Source organism: Nuphar pumila, chromosome 6 (assembly GCF_984573655.1).
Source record: "Nuphar pumila chromosome 6, dmNupPumi1.hap1.1, whole genome shotgun sequence".
In the NCBI taxonomy this organism is placed as follows: Eukaryota; Viridiplantae; Streptophyta; class Magnoliopsida; order Nymphaeales; family Nymphaeaceae; genus Nuphar; species Nuphar pumila.
In genome coordinates this window covers 99,454,430-99,473,341 of record NC_143254.1, presented here as the reverse complement: position 1 = coordinate 99,473,341, position 18,912 = coordinate 99,454,430, and the positions used below count along the sequence as shown (strand labels likewise).

The 18,912-nt window shown below is 39.3% G+C and overlaps 1 protein-coding gene across 1 annotated transcript; it reads left to right on the top strand.

Annotated features, from left to right (window-relative positions):
* The first annotated feature begins 7,117 nt into the window (after positions 1–7,117).
* LOC149835382 (inositol-tetrakisphosphate 1-kinase 3-like) lies at positions 7,118–15,865 on the top strand. The gene is made up of 10 exons (XM_090008453.1): positions 7,118–7,630; positions 10,169–10,250; positions 10,472–10,504; positions 12,446–12,566; positions 12,721–12,813; positions 13,552–13,671; positions 13,762–13,938; positions 14,044–14,099; positions 14,174–14,258; positions 15,468–15,865. Exons 1-10 carry the CDS (start codon positions 7,347–7,349, stop codon positions 15,563–15,565), a joined length of 1,149 nt encoding a protein of 382 aa, XP_089864579.1. The 5' UTR covers positions 7,118–7,346; the 3' UTR covers positions 15,566–15,865.
* The last annotated feature ends 3,047 nt before the right edge of the window (positions 15,866–18,912 follow it).

The window sequence follows — 18,912 nt, the reverse complement described above, 5'->3', positions numbered from 1 at the left end:
GGTTCTCAAACATGGTAAGGAATCAAGAGTAATTGAAAGCTTGAATCCTTGCTTCCAAACAAAAGAGAGAGTTCATATATGGTAATATTGGTCCTAGTAAAAGAGGACCCAAATCAAGGTGATTGCATGCAAAATGTGCAAATGGATCAGATTATATCCAATTCTGAACATAGATCAGACGTTCAACACTAATTCAAATCCAACAATGATTTGAATGTAGAAATCCCAATACCCTTTTGGATCTTACTTTAACGATTTGTAGCTGGAAATAAAGTGAGATTTGGATCTGAGTTCCAACAAACATGATTTGTTTGCACCCTTGAATTGTAAGCACAAGGATACTTTGTTATAAGCAATGGTAAAGCATGTGGAGCAGCCTTAATATAACTATATAAGTAAAAGGGCAAAAGTTAGACAACTGGCTTTGATACCGATGGGACCCATTGGATGCATATCTTCGTCTTGGTTTGCTTTCTCCATTTTCTTAGGCTCTGTTTGGGAAAATGGTAATTGAGGGGATCTGATGAAGCGGAGGAAAATTGAGAGAAATGAATCTTTAAAGGGTCAGAGGAATCCTTAGTGGGCTCCCCCTTCTTGTAGGGGTAGCCACTAAGAAGCTCCCCCTAGTTGTGCAGAACAGCTATACGAGTGTTCTCAACACTGGATATACTTCCGTTTGGCAGTATCTTCAATTCATACAAAGATTTAAATTTTACCCAATTCTCTTTGTTGTCATCTTGTTTGCCACTGCTAGTACTTCATTCCCAAATAGGTTAGATGGTAATCCATCCCATCCATCTCTCGGCGTTTGGATCCTTGTGAATTCTCATGAATGAGAACTCACATTCCTTAAAAGATAAGTTTCTCTTGTTTGGATGTCATAATTGTTTTATGAAAGAGAATTAAAAAATTATAGAATTCCCTAATTATAGTTCTGACCTCCTTCGGTGAAAACTCTAATTCTCGATCTATCAAGACGGCTCCTTCCTTTCTCGTTCTCCCACCCACCACCTGATCAACCCCTCCCTCCCTCGCTCCCTGTCGCTCTTTGTTCCTCAAGTAAGGTCCAATGCTAATGGAGGTTTGAGCAGTGAAAGAGAGAGTAAGATGTCATGAAACGGGGAATTCTTTTGAATGGCAAGGTAATTCTTCAGCTCTCATAGTCTTGGATTTTTTTGCCTTTTTTAATGCAATTTTCTTTTGCGTATTGCTATTTATAGAGTTGGATATTCGCATGCCAACGTTTGCAAGGAAAAATTGTCTCTCTCATTCGTTTTTTCAAACATCTACCTTAATGGATTTTGGTAGGTTTTAACATGTTTTGAAATTTAAAAAACAGATTCTAAAAATCCATTTAAGACGAGTGTTGGCAAGTTATGAAAAGGGTCGTCCTTTCATAATGTGCTCTTCATGGGTGTGTTACTAACATCTCCCACTTGCCCATAAAAACAAATCATGAGGATATTCATGCACCCAACAATCAAGACTGTTAAATTATTGCTCTCACTATTTGAAAAGTACTTGTTATGAGGGCTTTCATGCTTCCAGCAGTTATTCCATGATAACATTATTATAAAGCTTTTACATTTTTTTTCGCTTTTGTCAGAAAGGTTTTCACACTCCCAACAGCTATTACATCGTGTCTCTCAACCTGAAACATGCTTTGTGAATAAATTTTCAAATATTTTATTTGTTAGCGAATCCACAATCGTATAGCATGAGGGAATATAATTCACAACTATTTCATTTTTCTTGATCATGTCATGCATATACTAATATTTTGTTTCAATGTTCCTACTTTTGGAGTTGTTTGCTCCATTGTTCATCAAGCTAATAGTTGCTTGATTATCACAATAAATCTAAATTAGTATTTCAGCTATGTTTAGCTTAATTTTTTTTTTTTATAAATTGATTTATCCATACACTAAAATGCAGTAGCTATATTGCATGCATTCTATTAAGCTTCTTGAGTGTGTTGTGCAACACACCCTTATTTCTTACCGGACCAAGAAACAACTCCCCCTCCAAAAATAAAAGCATATCATGGAGTGAACTTGCCATCATCTCTGACCCCATCAAAGTCAACATTAGAATATCTAACTAATTTCATAGTAGCTTGAAAGCACAATTTAAAATTTCATTCTATTAGTATATAAAATATTTGTTTTACCACATCCCAATGTAGAAGATCAGGGTTACTTTGATACTGGCTAACAAAGCCAACAATAAAACTTATGTTTGGCTTAGTACACAACAATAGCTTGTGGTTAGGGAACATTTAATCTTCCTTGTTCATCTTTTGAACAATCTTAACTTTAACTTTTAACAACAGAGGTAGTTTTGCATTTACAATTTTTCATCCTAAATTTTATAAGAAAGTACTCAAGATATATATCTCGACACATGATTAACAACCTTGAATTTCGATCTCTTTTCATTTTAATTCTCAAGATATAAGAATCTTTTTTCGTATCCTTCATTTCGAATTGAGAGTTCAACCATGATTTTGTTTCATTTATTATAAAGATGTCATTACTAGCAACGAGTCATCAACATATAAAGGTAAGATTATTAAGTTACTCTTATTATTTCTAACATAAATATAATGGTCTAAAAAATTTGCTTCATAACCCATTTTGATAATAACATTATGAAAAGTTAGGTACCATTATTTGGGGGCTTGTTTAAGTCCATATAAAGTTTTTTTTTATACTTTATTTTCATGACCCTCAATAATGAAACCTTTCAGTTGTTTCATGTATATTATTTTTTTCAAATCACCATTTTAAAATATTATTTTTACTATCATTTTAGCTACCAAAGAATATGTATCAACATAATTAATTTCTTCTTTTTGTGAGAAGCCTTTAGCAACTAATCTAACTTTAAATTTATCTATTGTTTCATTTGATTTTAACTTTTTCTTTAAAACCTATTTGTACCTAATGGTTTTATGAATTTTGGTAGATCATTTACTTATTGATCCATGATGGGTTTAAATAATGTACAAAGAAAACATTATTTTTTCTATGGACTTTACCTCATCTTTCCTGGCATTGATCCATTCAAACGACTTAGGTGAATTAAGTGCATATATGAAAATGAGATTATCAACTAATTCATCTATATCAACAAAATAACATAATTTTTTAATAATCATCTAAATAAGAAGGTAAAGTTCTTGGCCTTTTATGATCAGAAAGACAAGTTAATTCATTAATATATCTAGAAGATGACCCAACTTTTACATTATCTGGTAACATAGAATTGTTATTATTTAATGGAATAGGACACTCGTGTTCTTCATTTTGTTTATCTAGTAGGTTTCCTATAAGTTCAAATGATTCATCATGTGTATCTGGGTTAGGTTCAATACATTGATCTTTCAAAAATTCTACATCTCTACTTTGATGATAACATCACCTTTAGATTCAATAGGATAACCTATAAATGTTAACTTAATACACTTATAGTCAAGTTTATCTCTTTGTTGGCTAGGTGCCCATACATATGCAGGTGATCCCATTTTCTAAGGTGGCTAATGTTTGGTTTTTTACCTATGCACAACTTATAAGGTATTTTGCCTATGGCTTTATAAGGACCTTATTTAATATGTACATTGCAATAGTTAATGCATCTTTCCAAAAAAATTTAAGTAGATTTGCATAAGTTAACATAGATCTCATTATTTTATTTTGCCTTTCAACAACTTCATTTTGTTGTGGCGTATAGGACATAGTTTTATGTTGAGTGATGCTATGTTCCTTGCAAAATGTATCAAATTCTATTGAATTATATTCACCTCCTCTATTAGTCATAAGTATTTTAATTTTCTTACTTACATGTGATTCAACTTTTTTTTTATATACCATAATTTTTTCTAAAGCTTTAAATTTATATGTTATAAGATAAACATAACCAAATCTTGAAAAGTCATCTATAAAGGTTATAAAATATTTTTTCTTATCATATGTTTTCAAGGTTCACATTTACCTAAGTCTAACTTACTTAATTTAGGTATTAGTTCAAATTTAAGCATTTTTTATTTGGTTAATATTTATGTGTCTTAAACTTGAACACCATAAATAATGATCAACATTCAAAACACAATCAATATAAGCAAAAGAAGAACCCTTATTCACATCATTTTTCAATTACATTCAAGCAAAACAAGCACTGTTCTGAATCAAAATGACCTCCTACCATGACACATTTATGTATACCAATAGCTATTTTTTCTAGAAGAAATTTGACCTCATAAACTTTCTTGACTAATTTTGACATAAATATCAAATTTCTCTTAAAAAGGGTACATAAAAAATATTCATAAATAACAAAGTTTTGCCCTTAATCATCAAGGGGTATGACCCAATACTTACCACTCCACAATAAGTATTATTACTCATATAGACTTTGTGCTCGTTTGGATCTACCACCTTTAGATCCGTACCAACACATTCTTTGTTTTAGCAATATGATGAGTTGAAGTTGAATATCATAATTGACAATTAAGCATTAAAAAACAAGCATAACTATTTCACGCTACCCACCTTTTGGTGCATTTTCGTTAGACCTTTTTAAATGTATAGAATTCCGCTTGAAATGCCTAGGTTTTCTACAATTGAAACACCCATCTTTCTTGGGAGAAGCTTCTTGTGTCTTGTGAAAAGATTGTTGTTTCTTATTCGTGAAGCGATTTTTCTTGTTGCCATATCACCTTTTGAATTGATCTTTCATGTTTGGTTGCTTTTTTGAGAATGATTGAGAATCACGCGATTCAAAATCACATGGGTCTCAACCAAACATGAAAAGGTAACTTGTGAGAAATTGAATCTCACTTTCTAATTTGTGTAAGATTCACAATCACATTTTCACCCACGTGATTCTGAATCACATTGATTCATAATCATTATTATTTAAAGGAGCAACCAAGCATGCCCTTGGTGTCATGATCATTTTCAGGTCCATTGGCCAAAAGCCACTCATTTTTTTTTTCTTTTATATGCTCTTGTTGAATAGCAAGCTTATTAAGCAAATTAGCTAGGGTCAAGTAAGAATTTAATCTTAAAGCAACAGCAACCATAATCCATGATCTAAGAAGACTATTCAAAATGGTTAAAATTTGCACACTATGGAATACCATATTTTTTGCTGCAACAAAGTCCTTTGTCATGACCATCATAGTGTTCACATGAGCCACTATATTATATAAATCCTTCATTATCAAGGAATTATACCTTTCTAAGAATAGGATAAAATCTTCAAACACTTTTATCAAATTGTCCTCCTTAAAAGTAAGCAAAGTAGTTTTTGCATAAAGGTTATCTTCAACTTATTTGTCTAAATTCTTTCTTTCTTGAAGTTACATTGTTTGAAAGAATGAGTTTTTCCTCTTTTAAAACCTAATGGATCTTTTCAAGGATTAAAACATGTTTCATTCTACTGCTCCAAATGTCAAAGTTTGAACCATTCAACTTAAAAATTCATTTGCAAGAAATTTGCTCATCATACTTGCACCTTAAGAAAATAATATCAAGATTAATAAATAACCTTTAGTCACTAATATGCCTTTGTCTACCTTTAAGATAACAAAAATGTGTCAAACCACTATTTATAAATTTTAAAAGTTTTAAACGATTGATGCAATTTTCAGCAGTTTATGTCCTATTTTGATATTTAAATATTCTATGGGATGTTACTTTAAAATTTATGTAACAAACCAAATTCTCTTTGGTGGGATGTAGTAAACTGCAATTTTCACCACTTTTAAGATTTTTTTTTAAAGGCGGGTTAGGTTGCCTACTAGTTGTACAACTATAATGGGTTTATACTGGGTTTTGAACCTGCAACATCCCAACACAGAGTGACGTGCACTAGCTCACCACTTTTCAGATTTTTTTGAATCAGGCCAATTCACACCAATACAGACAACATTGCTTGTGATTACAAATCACACCCACACAATTTTACAAGGCAACAGTAACTTTTTTTTGGCCAACCAAGATACGATATGGCTGGTTTTCCTTTTCCTTCTCTTTTTTGCTTTCACTCATCTGACAAAAAATCCTTTATCACCTATTCACATTGGCTGGTCTTCAGATAGAAAAACCCTCGAGTAGTGGGGTCAATGGATCGGGTTTATCTAAACCCAACCCGTACCAAACCCTATAGGCTCAAAATATGGTGATAAATAAGACCTGATTAAGACCCATGTCCGGTTAATACATGGAGCCGGGTATAATTTGTGAAAATTTATAACAGACCCAAGCCTGATCCGAGTTCTGATTAAGACCCGTAATTTTTCAATATAAAAATAATAAAAAGTATTATTTTACCATCTATGCATAGGTCTGATTCATATTGAATTTGGGTAGGGTCTGGACCCGATATCATACCCAAAAAGCGAGGCCAGGGGTCCGAACTAAAGTTGACTCATTGACACCCCTACCCTTGAGGTTCCCCAAGCCCACTGAGAAGCTTTGTTCTTGCAGTAAGGGACACCCATATGGGTTTCGAATTCGTGACATGCCATCAACTCGATGACATTCACAAATAAGCCCCTACCAAATGAGTGGACCTCCATGGGAAAGTTGATCAAGAGTGTAAACCTACTTTTTTTTCTTCTTCTTTCTAAACCACTTATTGGATCAGCTCTAACAGGTCGCTAGCTATGAAAGTGAGAGTAGTTACAGTCGTTCACAACTCGGTCAGAAGCAAAAACCAAAAGAGAGAGACCAGGACAAAGAAAAAACAAATGGAACAAGTCCGTCTTTATAGAAAACCACAACTAATATGGATTTCTTTTTTATTTAAAAACTCTACAAGATGACAATCAATATTTTAAACCAAGAAAAAATAAATAATTATAAATAAAGAGTGAAAAACGTAATTCCACACCTAATCTAATCATTTTCATTTGAACAAAGGAACCCTCGAGGCCCTCAAACGTAAATTCGATAAACTTCGGACGCCTATATGCAAATTACGCTTCTTTAATAAAAAACAAAAATAAAACATTCAGGTTTGTTTCTCCCCAGGGACGATTTCGTGGGGCCGCGTGGGCCCCATCCTCATCCTCCTCCCAGTACAAATGCCCACCCTCCATAACTGGCGGTTCTAGGTTTTCCCGTCGCGATCATTCCGAGCCCCCACCTCCTTCTGCATGTGGCGGTTAGGGTTTCTCTTATCTCCCGATCGATTCCTTTCTTTTCTCTGTCTCTGCGAAGGGGGTTGCGGTGAAGCGGCGATTTTGATCGCTAGTTTTTTTTTGCTCTCCTTTCGGCTCTCTCTCTGTGAGGAAGGGAGCGACTGATCGGTGGTTGTTACATGTTAGAGGTAGGATCGTTATGAGGCTCAACGGAGAGTCGGTAATGGTATCGCCGAGGGTCTCTGTCGCGCCGGATTGGAACTCCGTGAAGATCGACGGCGTCTCCGAATCGCTCAAGGTTCCTTACAGAAACGAGGGAGAATGGGGGGAGAAGGAGGAGAAGGACGGGGGGTTGTACTCGTTGAGCGTCAACTCCATTCCCTCTTTCCCTCCTCAGCATCACAAGCTCGTTGTCGTCGGCTACGCGCTCACCCCGAAGAAGATAAAGAGCTTCTTCCGCCCCACGCTTGAAGGATTAGCCAGGTTTACCGCGAATGAAATTTCGTAGTTTTTCCTTTGTTTTTTTCGGCCAACTTCATTTTGTGAACATGAATTCGTGCTTTGTTCTTAATTGATTTTGCTTTTGTTCAAGATTTGTGTTTTTTTTTTTGCATGGATGCATCTTTTTTTTCTCTTTTCAATTTTGTTATTACGCTATCGGGACTTCTTTTTACAAACTTCCGCTATTTTGTGTTGGTTTTGCATGCCGATGGCTCTTTATGCTGCTTTCAATTTTAGTTATCACGATTGGTATTTTTAATCTCTCTCTACCTGGATCTAAGAAAGTCAGTAGCAAGGAACTTGCTTCTACCAGTTTTGTTTGTGCTGAATTGCGCTCTAGGGCTTTGATGGGATCAGCTACTTTTCCACAGTTTCATTTCCATGTGTGCACTTATTTTGACTACATAAGCCGTAAACGAGGTCCAAAGAATCAAGTTGTTTCTGGTCGATGATGGTTCGAAGAATTATAGTTGGTCAACATGCATAAAATCCTTGTTCTAACTTCATCGGGACGACGTAAGTGAAATATTCTCGTAAATACATCATATATTTATTGTGGTTTATACATCTACATCTAGATGGCGCAAGATTTTGGTGGAAGATAATGCATGCACTGTTGATTTTGCTTTTCATTGACAATCCAAAATCTTTTGTGCGGATATGGATAAAGTCTTTACCCTTCAATGTTTTTTAAATTATAAGTTGTGTTCTATCATGCTCCACTAGACGAAATGGAGGCTCTATTTTTTCTTCTTGCTGACAAGGGCAGCAGAATATTTTGTATGGAAAAAGGTTTTTGTCCTTTCCAGCTCATTATAGGGATACTTCGTTCTCATCCTTCATGAAATGATCCAATCGTCCATTCAGTGGCTAATATTTTTATTACTTTATTAGATTTTTCTTGTTCTTATGAAATGTGAACCTTCACAAATGTTTATTTTGAGTCATTATCATCTGCTTTCATTCCTCATCTCTGTTCCTGAATCCTTCCTTTCCTTTTATTTCTGCCTGTGTGCGACTGCATGATAATTTTTGTCATTTTCTCAAAATTTCTTATTTTACTCTTACTTTTTATATTGAGTTTTGTCATCTGCATTCATTTCTGACTCCCAACTGTTGTTGCTTTCTTTTATTTTTCGCATTGCGTGGACACGTGCTTGTGGTGTGGTGTGTATGTGGTGTTGTGTGGCGTGTGAGTGTGTGTGTATGGCCCAACTTGTTGCCTCCCTCCTTCATGGCTATGCTCAATGGGGCGGAGCAAAGAGAAGTATGGAAGAAGAGTCCTACCCAGAGGTACCGGGCATTCTAGGCATTTCTCCCTTGCCTTGCTCCATCCTCCTTTATTGATTGAAGCAAGCCACTGGTACAGAGGCAATAGGCAAAATAAAAGGTGACTTCTTCTTTAACCTTATAAGGTGAAGAAGATTACGAAGTGAGGGAAGGTTGCAAACCATGCCAGTGGCTCCAACAGGTTGGCTATGAGCAAAGGCAGAGCTGGGGGGGGGGGGGGGCAGGACTGGGCTGCCACCCGGCCCGGTTATTTTTTTTTTAAAAGCCCAGTCCTAGCCCAGTCCTGATTCCCGGGTCGGATCCGGCACCTGGCAAGGGCGGGCTGTTGAGGTATTTTGATCCAGTACTTTTTGTATTTTGATTTATTTTGTCATAAATAAAATTTATGCATTGTTATGAACTTCAAATTATCGCATCAGTGTTATATATTGCCATTAGATAATGTTTAAGAACTTTCCGTTGAGGTTGAGAAAGACTGCACCAGATAGTTTGATTTGTCCATATGAAATAGATTTTTATTAATAATTGTAGCCATTTTTTATTTTATCTCAAAAAAAAAATCGGGGTGCTGCCACCGAACCCCCAACTATCAGACCAATTTTTTTCTGGCCACACCCCTGTTTGCCGCCTCTCCCCCCCCCGTCGCATCCTAGCTACGCCCCTGGCTATGAGGGGATAGGGTCAAACTTTTTGATGTGTGTGTGTGTGACTTCTGATCCAGATGTGGTCCTCGTGCAAACAATGGCACCACCATCACTTGTTGAGGACTGTCATTTTTTAAAATGATGTGAAACTACCATTTAAAAAAAAAATTATCGACCTTGGAGCATCTGCTCATTGCTTATTGTTGCAGTCTAGTTTTGCCTCCTCACTCCTGTTGGATGTAATAGCTGGCTCATTATAGTGGATAACACACCATCCTTTGTAGGCCTGGTCACTCTCCTCTCTGAGGATCCAAAGGAACATCCAATTGCCATACTCATTGCCATTTGGCTGTATGATGTTGTTTATTGGGTGTAGATTGCCAAGATGTTTCTGTCTCTCTTTTTCCAGCCTTGTACCTTTTGAGTGTATCGGGCTGGGTCACTTAGATCATGTCAAACAGATGTAATTGTTAAATCTCTCATTTCATTGACTGCTCAAACAAGATTTGTAAAGCATGCAAATCATGTTGATGCATGTTGTTCCAATCAGAAATCATAACTATGTGTTATTCCTTAATTGGTGCAGGAAGAAGGGAATACTGTTTGTTGCTATAGATCAGAATATATCTCTTTTGGATCAAGGACCATTCAACATAATTTTGCATAAGGTCTCCAACTTCCTTCCAAGGGTTTCAAATGACTCTCTCCCCTGTGCCCCCCCCCCTTTGTTTTTTTTATTTGTATATGTTGGTTTTACACATTTACATAGACATCCAATTAAATTAGGATTCCTTTTAGTGGTAAATTGTAAAATATTTCATATTCACTCTTTTTATCTTTTCTTAATGATATTTATTCTTCTAATTAGAGTTTTTTTTGCCTTCTGCAGCTGTCAGGAAAAGAGTGGTGCCAGATTCTTGAGGTTGGTAATGCTTACTCCTCATGCAGCCTCTATGCTTTTATGCTGATGTTTTTCACATTGTTGACATTTATGCTTTATATTTCTTCTGCATGATGCTGCTCTTGTGAGCTAATTCAATATGGATTAATGCCCAGCCTTTGCGGCATCATGATTAGATGGCTAAGCGTGTAGCTAGATGCCTAAAGGTCTAAAACTCTGTTTTTTTTAATCATACTTAATCTGCAGAGCGGTTGCTCTTTGGCGTTTCCACATCATGACTAGATGGCTAACCTTGTACCCTACTGCTAATGTGGCCTCTGATATCTGTAAGAGCTGGCTTGGTCAGGTCTTGGTCTTGCTTTATGCTATCTTAACTTATTATTATGCTGCAACATATTTGATGTATTTGGGTTTTACTATTATGTTTGTTTCTGTTTTTTTGTCATCCAGTGGTAGCTGCTGGATTGTTCACTTTTGTCCCCCGAATCCATCCAGGGCTTATGTTTGTGTTTCATGATGACAGTGTTCTAGTGATTCCAAATGTGAAAATGTTATGCAAATCAAGTTTTTGGACTATGCCAAGTCAATATGGCTGCAGGTACAGGGTGACATGAAAATCTCCAAAAGGATGGTTCATGCTATGCACACGTAACAAAATTAGTCACAACTATGCTACGTTTTACAAGATGCTCTACATTTGAAGTTATAGACTTGATAATGAACTAAAAGTCCAGAACATGTCAAAGGCATATCTGTACGAACATTTAGTAATCAGAAAATATATAGTTCGCATTGGTCATTACTGAGTCAGATTCAGCCATATGAAGTGCCCTCAATCCAGTTTCCATCTTAAGAGGTGAGGTGCCACACTCTATTTCTCTCCTTTAAACAGTTTATGGAAGAAACAATACCTTTCTACATCTATCTTTTTTCGATAGGCCTTTCCATGTCTATCCAAGCAATGCATGAGTGAGGACCATGCTGCAAATCAACCTCCAACGTCCATAGTAAATCATCAACAAAGGAAGCACCCTCTGTCTCAAGATGCATACGTTTTCTATCATCTGCTTTATGTCCAAGTATTCACTTGTTATTATGGCAAGTTGTTTGTCCTATCTACATGTTTTGTCTTAATATCTTCTAAATGTTTCTTTTTATTATGATTCAGCACCTATTTTGATCTAGGTGGGGCTTGTTTGAAAAAGGATTGCACCTTGCTACTTTTAGAAGCTGCACAAGCTCTTAAATTCAATGTTAAAAAAGTGTACAGTAACAATATTGGGAAGATCTGTGAATGTATTATCCATAATTCCATATCTTGTTCTAGCATGTCAAAAGATACAGAAAAAATGATTTAGAATAAAAAGGACTAATGTTAAAACATATTCATTTGACATTTTTACAGTAAACAGAAGATTATAATTAATAAACAATCAAATTGAACAGATGCACTCTCATGCATTGACACATGCACACATATTATATGTGTGCGTGCGTGTGCGCATGTGTGCATACTTTTGGTGATGGTTTGGTGCAGTGCGCCATTACCCTTTATGTCTATGTTGGATGCCCCTGCTTGGGAGGTCTGTGGGTAGGGATATTGCTTCCCCAAAACTTTCTCAAATCTCAATTTTAATTGCCACAAAATATTGTTAGCTGCCTTTTCATGCTCGAAACCCATGCTGGGTGGGTCCTATACCCGGAAGAGTTGTTGAAGAAACTTCTTATGAGATCTCATTCATGCTTGTTAGTCTGAGGACTTTGGGTTGTAACTGGTTATGCAGCAATAGTAAAATCCAACAATGTAAATTGTAGGTCTTCTACTATTATTTTCTCAAACAGTATCATAATTTTTATTGCTGGCTGTCATGCATATTAATCTGCTTGCCTGTTATTATAGTTTCAAGACTAAATTCACAAGTAGAAATGAACTATGCTCTAATTACTTTGATATGCTTGCAGGATTACCAGAAAAATCATCCGGAGGTCACAATCCTTGACCCGCCTGATGCCATTGAGCATTTGCACAATCGCCAATCAATGCTTCAAGTTGTAGCTGATTTGAATTTGTGTGACCTAAATGGTAATTATCTGCTGATACTATGTACACAGTAATATGCTTTTAAAATTTTGTCCTTGGAAATTTGATGCAAAGATTCAAAGCTTGTAGGAATTATGTTATATAAAACTTCTGACGATATTGATGTTTACCTAAATGAACACATGAACTATGGCAGGAAAAATTGGTGTTCCAAGGCAACTAGTCATAGATGGTGATCCAGCTTCAATTCCTGATGCCGTAAATAGAGTTGGGCTAAAGCTACCTCTTGGTGAGTGTACTGGTCTTTTTGATATATTATAATTTCCTAATTTCCTATCAAGTAGTAATTAATTTTCTGCATCTAGCAAATGCTAAAAAATCCTCCAGGGTGCGCACAATGGCTCTGCTCATCTAGTAGGGGTGACTTGTGAATGTCACCAAGTTGATGGGATGTCACAAGTTCGAAACCTACAGGTGGGTGGTGTCCCTTGCCGCAGAGTCGAAGCTGGACCTCAAGGCTTTTACCAACCAGAGGCTAGCCAATGTATGGTTGGGAAAAAAAATCTTCCAGGGTGTGTTGTCTGCATAAAAGTTCTAGGGAGGAAGTTCTTATCTTGCTAATGTGCTGTATTTGAATTGTCATACATAGCCTTGTTGAGCAGATACCTGTATTGTTATGCACACAAGCGTCAAGAGTTACTTAAAACTTGTTCATATCTGGGGGACAAGGAGCCCATTCTAATATCTTAAAATATTTGTGGGCATTTTCAAGTCTCACTCCACTGTGGGGGGTTTCCTTTGGCTCCCAACTGTGGCTTTGCTGGGCCCTGTACAAGAATCATCTTGATATATTTCTTGCCAACACAATTTGTTGCTCAAGTAACTTCATATTTTCTTGAAGATGGTTTGGAGCGCTGATGTCGGTCTTATTGCAAGACAATGTGTTGGATTTACCACCTGTTCATACAGTGTTTGTTTGAGTTCCATAAGAAGCGTGATGTATAATTTTTCTGTGTCATTGTTACAGTTGTGAAGCCATTAGTTGTAGATGGAACTGCCAAGTCCCATGAACTATCTCTTGCTTACGACCAATGTTCGTTGTCAAAGCTTGAACCTCCATTGGTTCTGCAGGAGTTTGTGAATCATGGTAAGTCAATAATTTCGATCACTTTTCACTGGCGAGTTTAATGTCTTGATGGTTGACAAATTTATTTTGTTGTTTTGGGTGTGGTTGAAGGTGGTGTGCTTTTCAAAGTCTATATTGTTGGAGAAACCATTAAGGTTGTTAGGCGATTTTCCTTACCTGATGTTGGGGACTGTGAGCCAGTACATAATGTTGGTGTTGTTCGGTTTCCAAGGGTTTCTAGTGCTGCAGCTTCTGCTGACGATGCTGATTTAGATCCATGTGTTGCTGGTGAGTTGCTTCTGTTCTTCAAACCAATAAGTTTCCAAGATATTCTTGAAACTCTAGATTTTTGTGATGTGAATTTTCCATTGTAACTCCTGTTTCTTATTGCAGAGCTTCCTCCACTCCCACTTCTTGAGAAACTTGCAGGGGAACTTCGGCGGCGGTTGGTAAGTACATTGACAATTATACGCAAATGGCTCTTGTTCCTGTGTTGTGCATTGCTTACACTCTCTTTGAACAGGGTCTCCGACTATTCAACATTGACATAATCCGAGACCATGGTACCAGAGACAATTATTATGTTATCGACATTAACTACTTCCCCGGTACGTCTCCCCATTAGTGTTTAGCTTGATGGTTAAACCTTTTCATGATTCATCATTATGTTTGTTTTGCTTATTGTCATTCAGATCCCAGATCCCATATATAGGTTGAATTAGGCTTGTCAACTCTCTCTCTCTCTCTCTCTCCAGCTATCCTATGGGTTTACTACAGAACATGAATATCCTTGAACCATATGAGAATACACATTCTTTTGTGGCAGCTATGAGATGTTAAGAGTTTGGCATCAGAATTCTCACGTACTGTTATTGTCAGTGACCAAATAGCATAATGAATGCACAATATCACAGCATAATGGAAAAAGGTGACCTCACACACACACGCGCACACACATGGCCACTTACATGCATGTGCAAGCACACCAGCCTAACCTCCTCTGCAATGAGGGGTAAAATCAAAGGACAAGGTTTCTTACTTAGTTCAGTCTAGTCAGACTCGTTTGTAATGTTGTTTTTTGGTTTCTTATAAAAGATTTTGATCTATTACTCTTTTTTCTAATGCACATCGAATGTATTGTATCACATTTAACAAATGTTGATAATGTTATAATCAGAGGTGGGCTACCTAAGGCAGGGTGGTCGTGAGGCCTCACCTGGGGTTTTCCTTGCTTCGGCCAGGGTTCATCATCAACAATAATCTTATTTGTATTTTACTTGCAATTTTTCTTCTCTCAAATATGACAATATTTCCTTGATGTTTTCTAAAGTGAAAAACCACGCCCCACAATGGTATTGCATTTTCAAACAGGCTGATAAAATAGTGTTAAGAATTGTGATCAATACGAGAGATTGACCTGTTAATTGATGGGAAGAGCAACCTTTTTTTGAAAGGCAAGCTGGGGTTAGTCAGACCCCTACCAGTTATACAACTGTACCATTGAGGTTTGAACCTGCAACGTCCCAACACAAGGTGACATGCACTATCTGCTCCTACCGGACAAGCGGAGCCCCCATTGGTCGGAAAGAGCAACCTGTGGGACGAAGAATTGTATTTAACACATAAAAGAACAGCTTGTCCTATGGAGAGAGTAACCAACACTTGAAAAAACAAAAGAACATTATCAATGACATTTTTTTAAGTAGCACACCCTATCTGTTCATTACCTCACCTTCTTAGTATTCTTACTGAGAACACGGAAGAATGTAAAGTAAAAATATCTAGTAAATCCTTGCCAACTCTTTAAATTCTTTCAGGTTTTGGCAAGATGCCCGGGTACGAGAACGTATTCACCGAGTTCCTCCTGAGCCTAGCGCAAAACAAGTCGAAAAGACGTCATGTGGGTAATGGTTAATGGGCTGAAGTAGGCGGTCTTAGTGCATGCTGGTGAAGTTATTGTGAATCCTGCCATCCATGGAGGCATTTCATCCTTCAAATTCCACAAGCTGTTTTTTGTGGCTGCTATGGAAGCGTGCCACGGGTTAAACATCAATGTCTGTTCAAGGCTGTCACATAAAGATGTAGTCTTCATGGTTCACATGAATATGTTGTTTCTTAAGAAGCAAAATCCACAAATATGTGGTCTTAGACGTTTCCCTTTTTCTCCATTTCTGTTAAACTAACACGAGTTGCGTGCTCCAAGTGCGTTTGTTCATATTTTTTTTCGTTTCTAACTGGACCAGCGTTGAATGTTCTTAATAGTCACATGGTTTTCATATAAATCATTAAAGTCATAAAGTCATGCTCACCAGGGGAGGCCAAAGCTATCTTTCCATTGAGGTGGTTTTCTTCTCCGATAGGCAAACTGGGTGATAACCATGTGGGATTCAACCTGAGACCCCTTTGCTATGGTAGTGCGACCTATGTTTAGGGTTGACTGCAAGGTGGTTATTCATAAAAACTTTGTGCTTCAAAGTATTCTTTAGACTTGAGATTAAACGGCAGGTTTATCATCCAACAAAAATGTCTAGAGAGTATGAACGGGTTACGGGAGGATGGGAATGCTTATAATCTATTTTGGACCTTACGAGTTTGGGGACGGGGCTTTTGACCTATTGATAATTATAGTTTTTTTAAGAGGCAAAAAGGCATCATAAAAATGTTTTTTTTATTTCAACAGAGAGAGATGGGGATAGGCAAGACCCCTACCAGCTATGCAACCATATACCATTGGGATTTGAACTTGCAACGTCCCAATACAATGCTCCTGCCAAACAAGCGGAGCTCGAATAATAAAAATTGTAAAATTTTTGTGAATAACTTTTTTTACTTTTTAATTTTTCTCAGATATTTTATCGATAAAGAACTTGATAAATCACGAGAAGAGGGCTGGTTGCGGTTGTTTTAGGGATTTGAGGACGGGACCCAAGGGGTTTGGCATAGTGGGATGGGGCTTAGACTGTTTGGCTGACAGTCTAGGTTCAAATCCCATGGGCGTCACCCCCGAGTAAGCTGAAGTTTGACGACTCCCTGGGGTCGAGGGGTAAGCCCTCGGAGTTTTAGGCCGATAGGGACAGAGATCATAGTACGGCAGGTTGAGCCAGAGCGGTTAGGTCTCTGTGCCTGGGGCGGTTTCTTGAGTAAAAAAAAAAAACTTCGATTTTTTTTTCCCTTTTTGTTCTGAAATCAACACCGCCAGTCGTGTATGCCCCCACGCTTAGGGATGGCAGTGGGGCAGGGCGGGGCGGGGGACAAGGTTTCCACCCCCGCCCCGCCTCAAAATTTTATCCTCCACCCCCGCCCCGCCTCCGCGGCGGGGATGGATTTTATCCTCCACCCCCGCCTTCATCCCCGTTTCATGTCCTCCACCCCCGCCCCGTCCCCGTCCCCGCCCCGTCCCCGTCCCCGCCCCGTCCCCGTCCCGACCCCGCCCCCGTCCCCGTCCCCGACCCCGCGGGATGAGCGTGCTCGTCACCGGCGCCGCTGGCTTTGTCGGCACCCACGTCTCGCTCGCCCTCCGGAAGCGCGGTGACGGTGTCGTCGGCCTCGACAACTTCAACGACTACTACGACCCCTCGCTCAAGAAGGCCCGCCGTCGAATCCTCGGCGACCACGGCGTCTTCGTCATCGCCGGCGACATCAACGACGCCCGGCTCCTGGCCAAGCTCTTCGACCTCGTCGCCTTCACCCACGTGATGCACCTCGCCGCCCAGGCCGGAGTCCGGTACGCTATCGAGAACCCGGCGTCCTACGTGCACAGTAACGTCGCCCGGCTCCAGGGTTAGGAAATTAGGGAAGGGAGTTAGGGTTAGTAAACAGTTCATCTGAGTTGGGGGCGGGGATGGGGCGGGGCCGGGACGGGGATGGGCCGGGGGCGGGGCGGGGATGGGCCGGGGCGGGGCGGGGATGGGGCGGGGCGGGGCGGGGGAACGTGCCAGTCCATCCCCGCCTCCACCCCCGGACGGGGATGGATTTTAACCTTCATCCCCGCCTCCATCCCCGTTTCATACCCTTCATCCCCGGTCCAAACGGGGCGAGGCGGGGCGGGGCCCCGCTTTCCCCCGGTCCACTGCCATCCCTACCCACGCTACAAGGTACAGGTTCTTTGGTGACGGGATGTTCTGAGTTGGAAAAGAAAAACTAATGGTGCACTACAGGTTTCTCTGTCAAACCAAACCTGGAATTGAAGGCCGTTAAAGTGTGCTGGATTCGTTTTGGTTACCGCACATTGATCCAATTGAATGATAGGGATTTTCATTCCGCCCCTCCCCCTGTTTGGGAGCCTTTGCATCGAAATCAAACATCATTTCGATGCCTTGCCCAAATATGGTTTTGCCAACAGTGTTGAGGATCTCAAAAGCAGTGCCGGGGCTGCCAACTCCACATTCTCAATGCAATGCAGTGTTTTCGGCAACACTATTGCTCCCAAGCAGCAGAGAGCATGAGAGCACTCGAAACCTCCACCAACCTCAGAGAGAGAGAGAGGGAGCGAGCAATCCATTAAAGAAACAAACAAGGAAAAGCAGAAAGCAGCCATGTTCACAACAAAAATTAAGGGAAAAAGAAGAAACACAGAAAAGCAAAGCCCCCCTGGAGGCAACCAAAAGGGGCTCACGAAACAGGGGCTGCAGCTTCAACTGCAGAGATTACGCCATCGGTTTGAGGGGACGACGAGGACGATAAGGATGATGGGTCGAGAGACCAGTCAGGTGGGAGGGGAGGCAGCGGCGGGTACGTGGTCGGGCGTCGCTTGATATCCCAAGGCTGCGTCTTTCTCGGCCTCGTCTTCATGTGATGTGAGGTCGCCTTCTTCTTTGGCCTGGAAGAGCACTCCACCACCATCACAACCTTCCTTCCCACGTCTTGCTCTCTGCTAGCAGAAGAGATGGTGAGGGCCTTCGGCATCAAACTCGACGCCAGCAATGAGGAAGACATGCTCTCTCTCTCTCTCTCTCTGAGCGATGATAATGGGAAGTGGTTGGGCTATTTAAGACATTTCGTTCGCTTTTTTTGATGGGGTGAACTGGAAAATGAATGCCATCCAAAAGAAGGAAAGAGATGCTCAAAGTTTTATGCTTCCGCTGAGAAACGAGATGATGAGGGTCTCAGCTTAGCTTGGTTCGGTCATGGGCTCGTTCGGGCCTGTAAAATGAGTCTTGTGGCGAAGGATAACGAGTCCGAGTATGAATCATTGATGCCCTGATAGTCGGATTGTCTGCGCTTAATGGCTCGTTTGGATAACGGAGTTAGCTTGGTCTATAA

What these genes read in the sequence shown, in the direction of transcription:
- LOC149835382 (XM_090008453.1), top strand. Translation starts at nt 7,347, where the DNA reads ATGAGGCTCAACGGAGAGTCGGTAATGGTATCGCCGAGGGTCTCTGTC. An exon ending in TTTAGATCCATGTGTTGCTG is followed by an intron (nt 13,939 to 14,043) that starts GTGAGTTGCTTC and finishes TTCTTATTGCAG; the next exon opens with AGCTTCCTCCACTCCCACTT. An exon ending in CGACATTAACTACTTCCCCG is followed by an intron (nt 14,259 to 15,467) that starts GTACGTCTCCCC and finishes AAATTCTTTCAG; the next exon opens with GTTTTGGCAAGATGCCCGGG.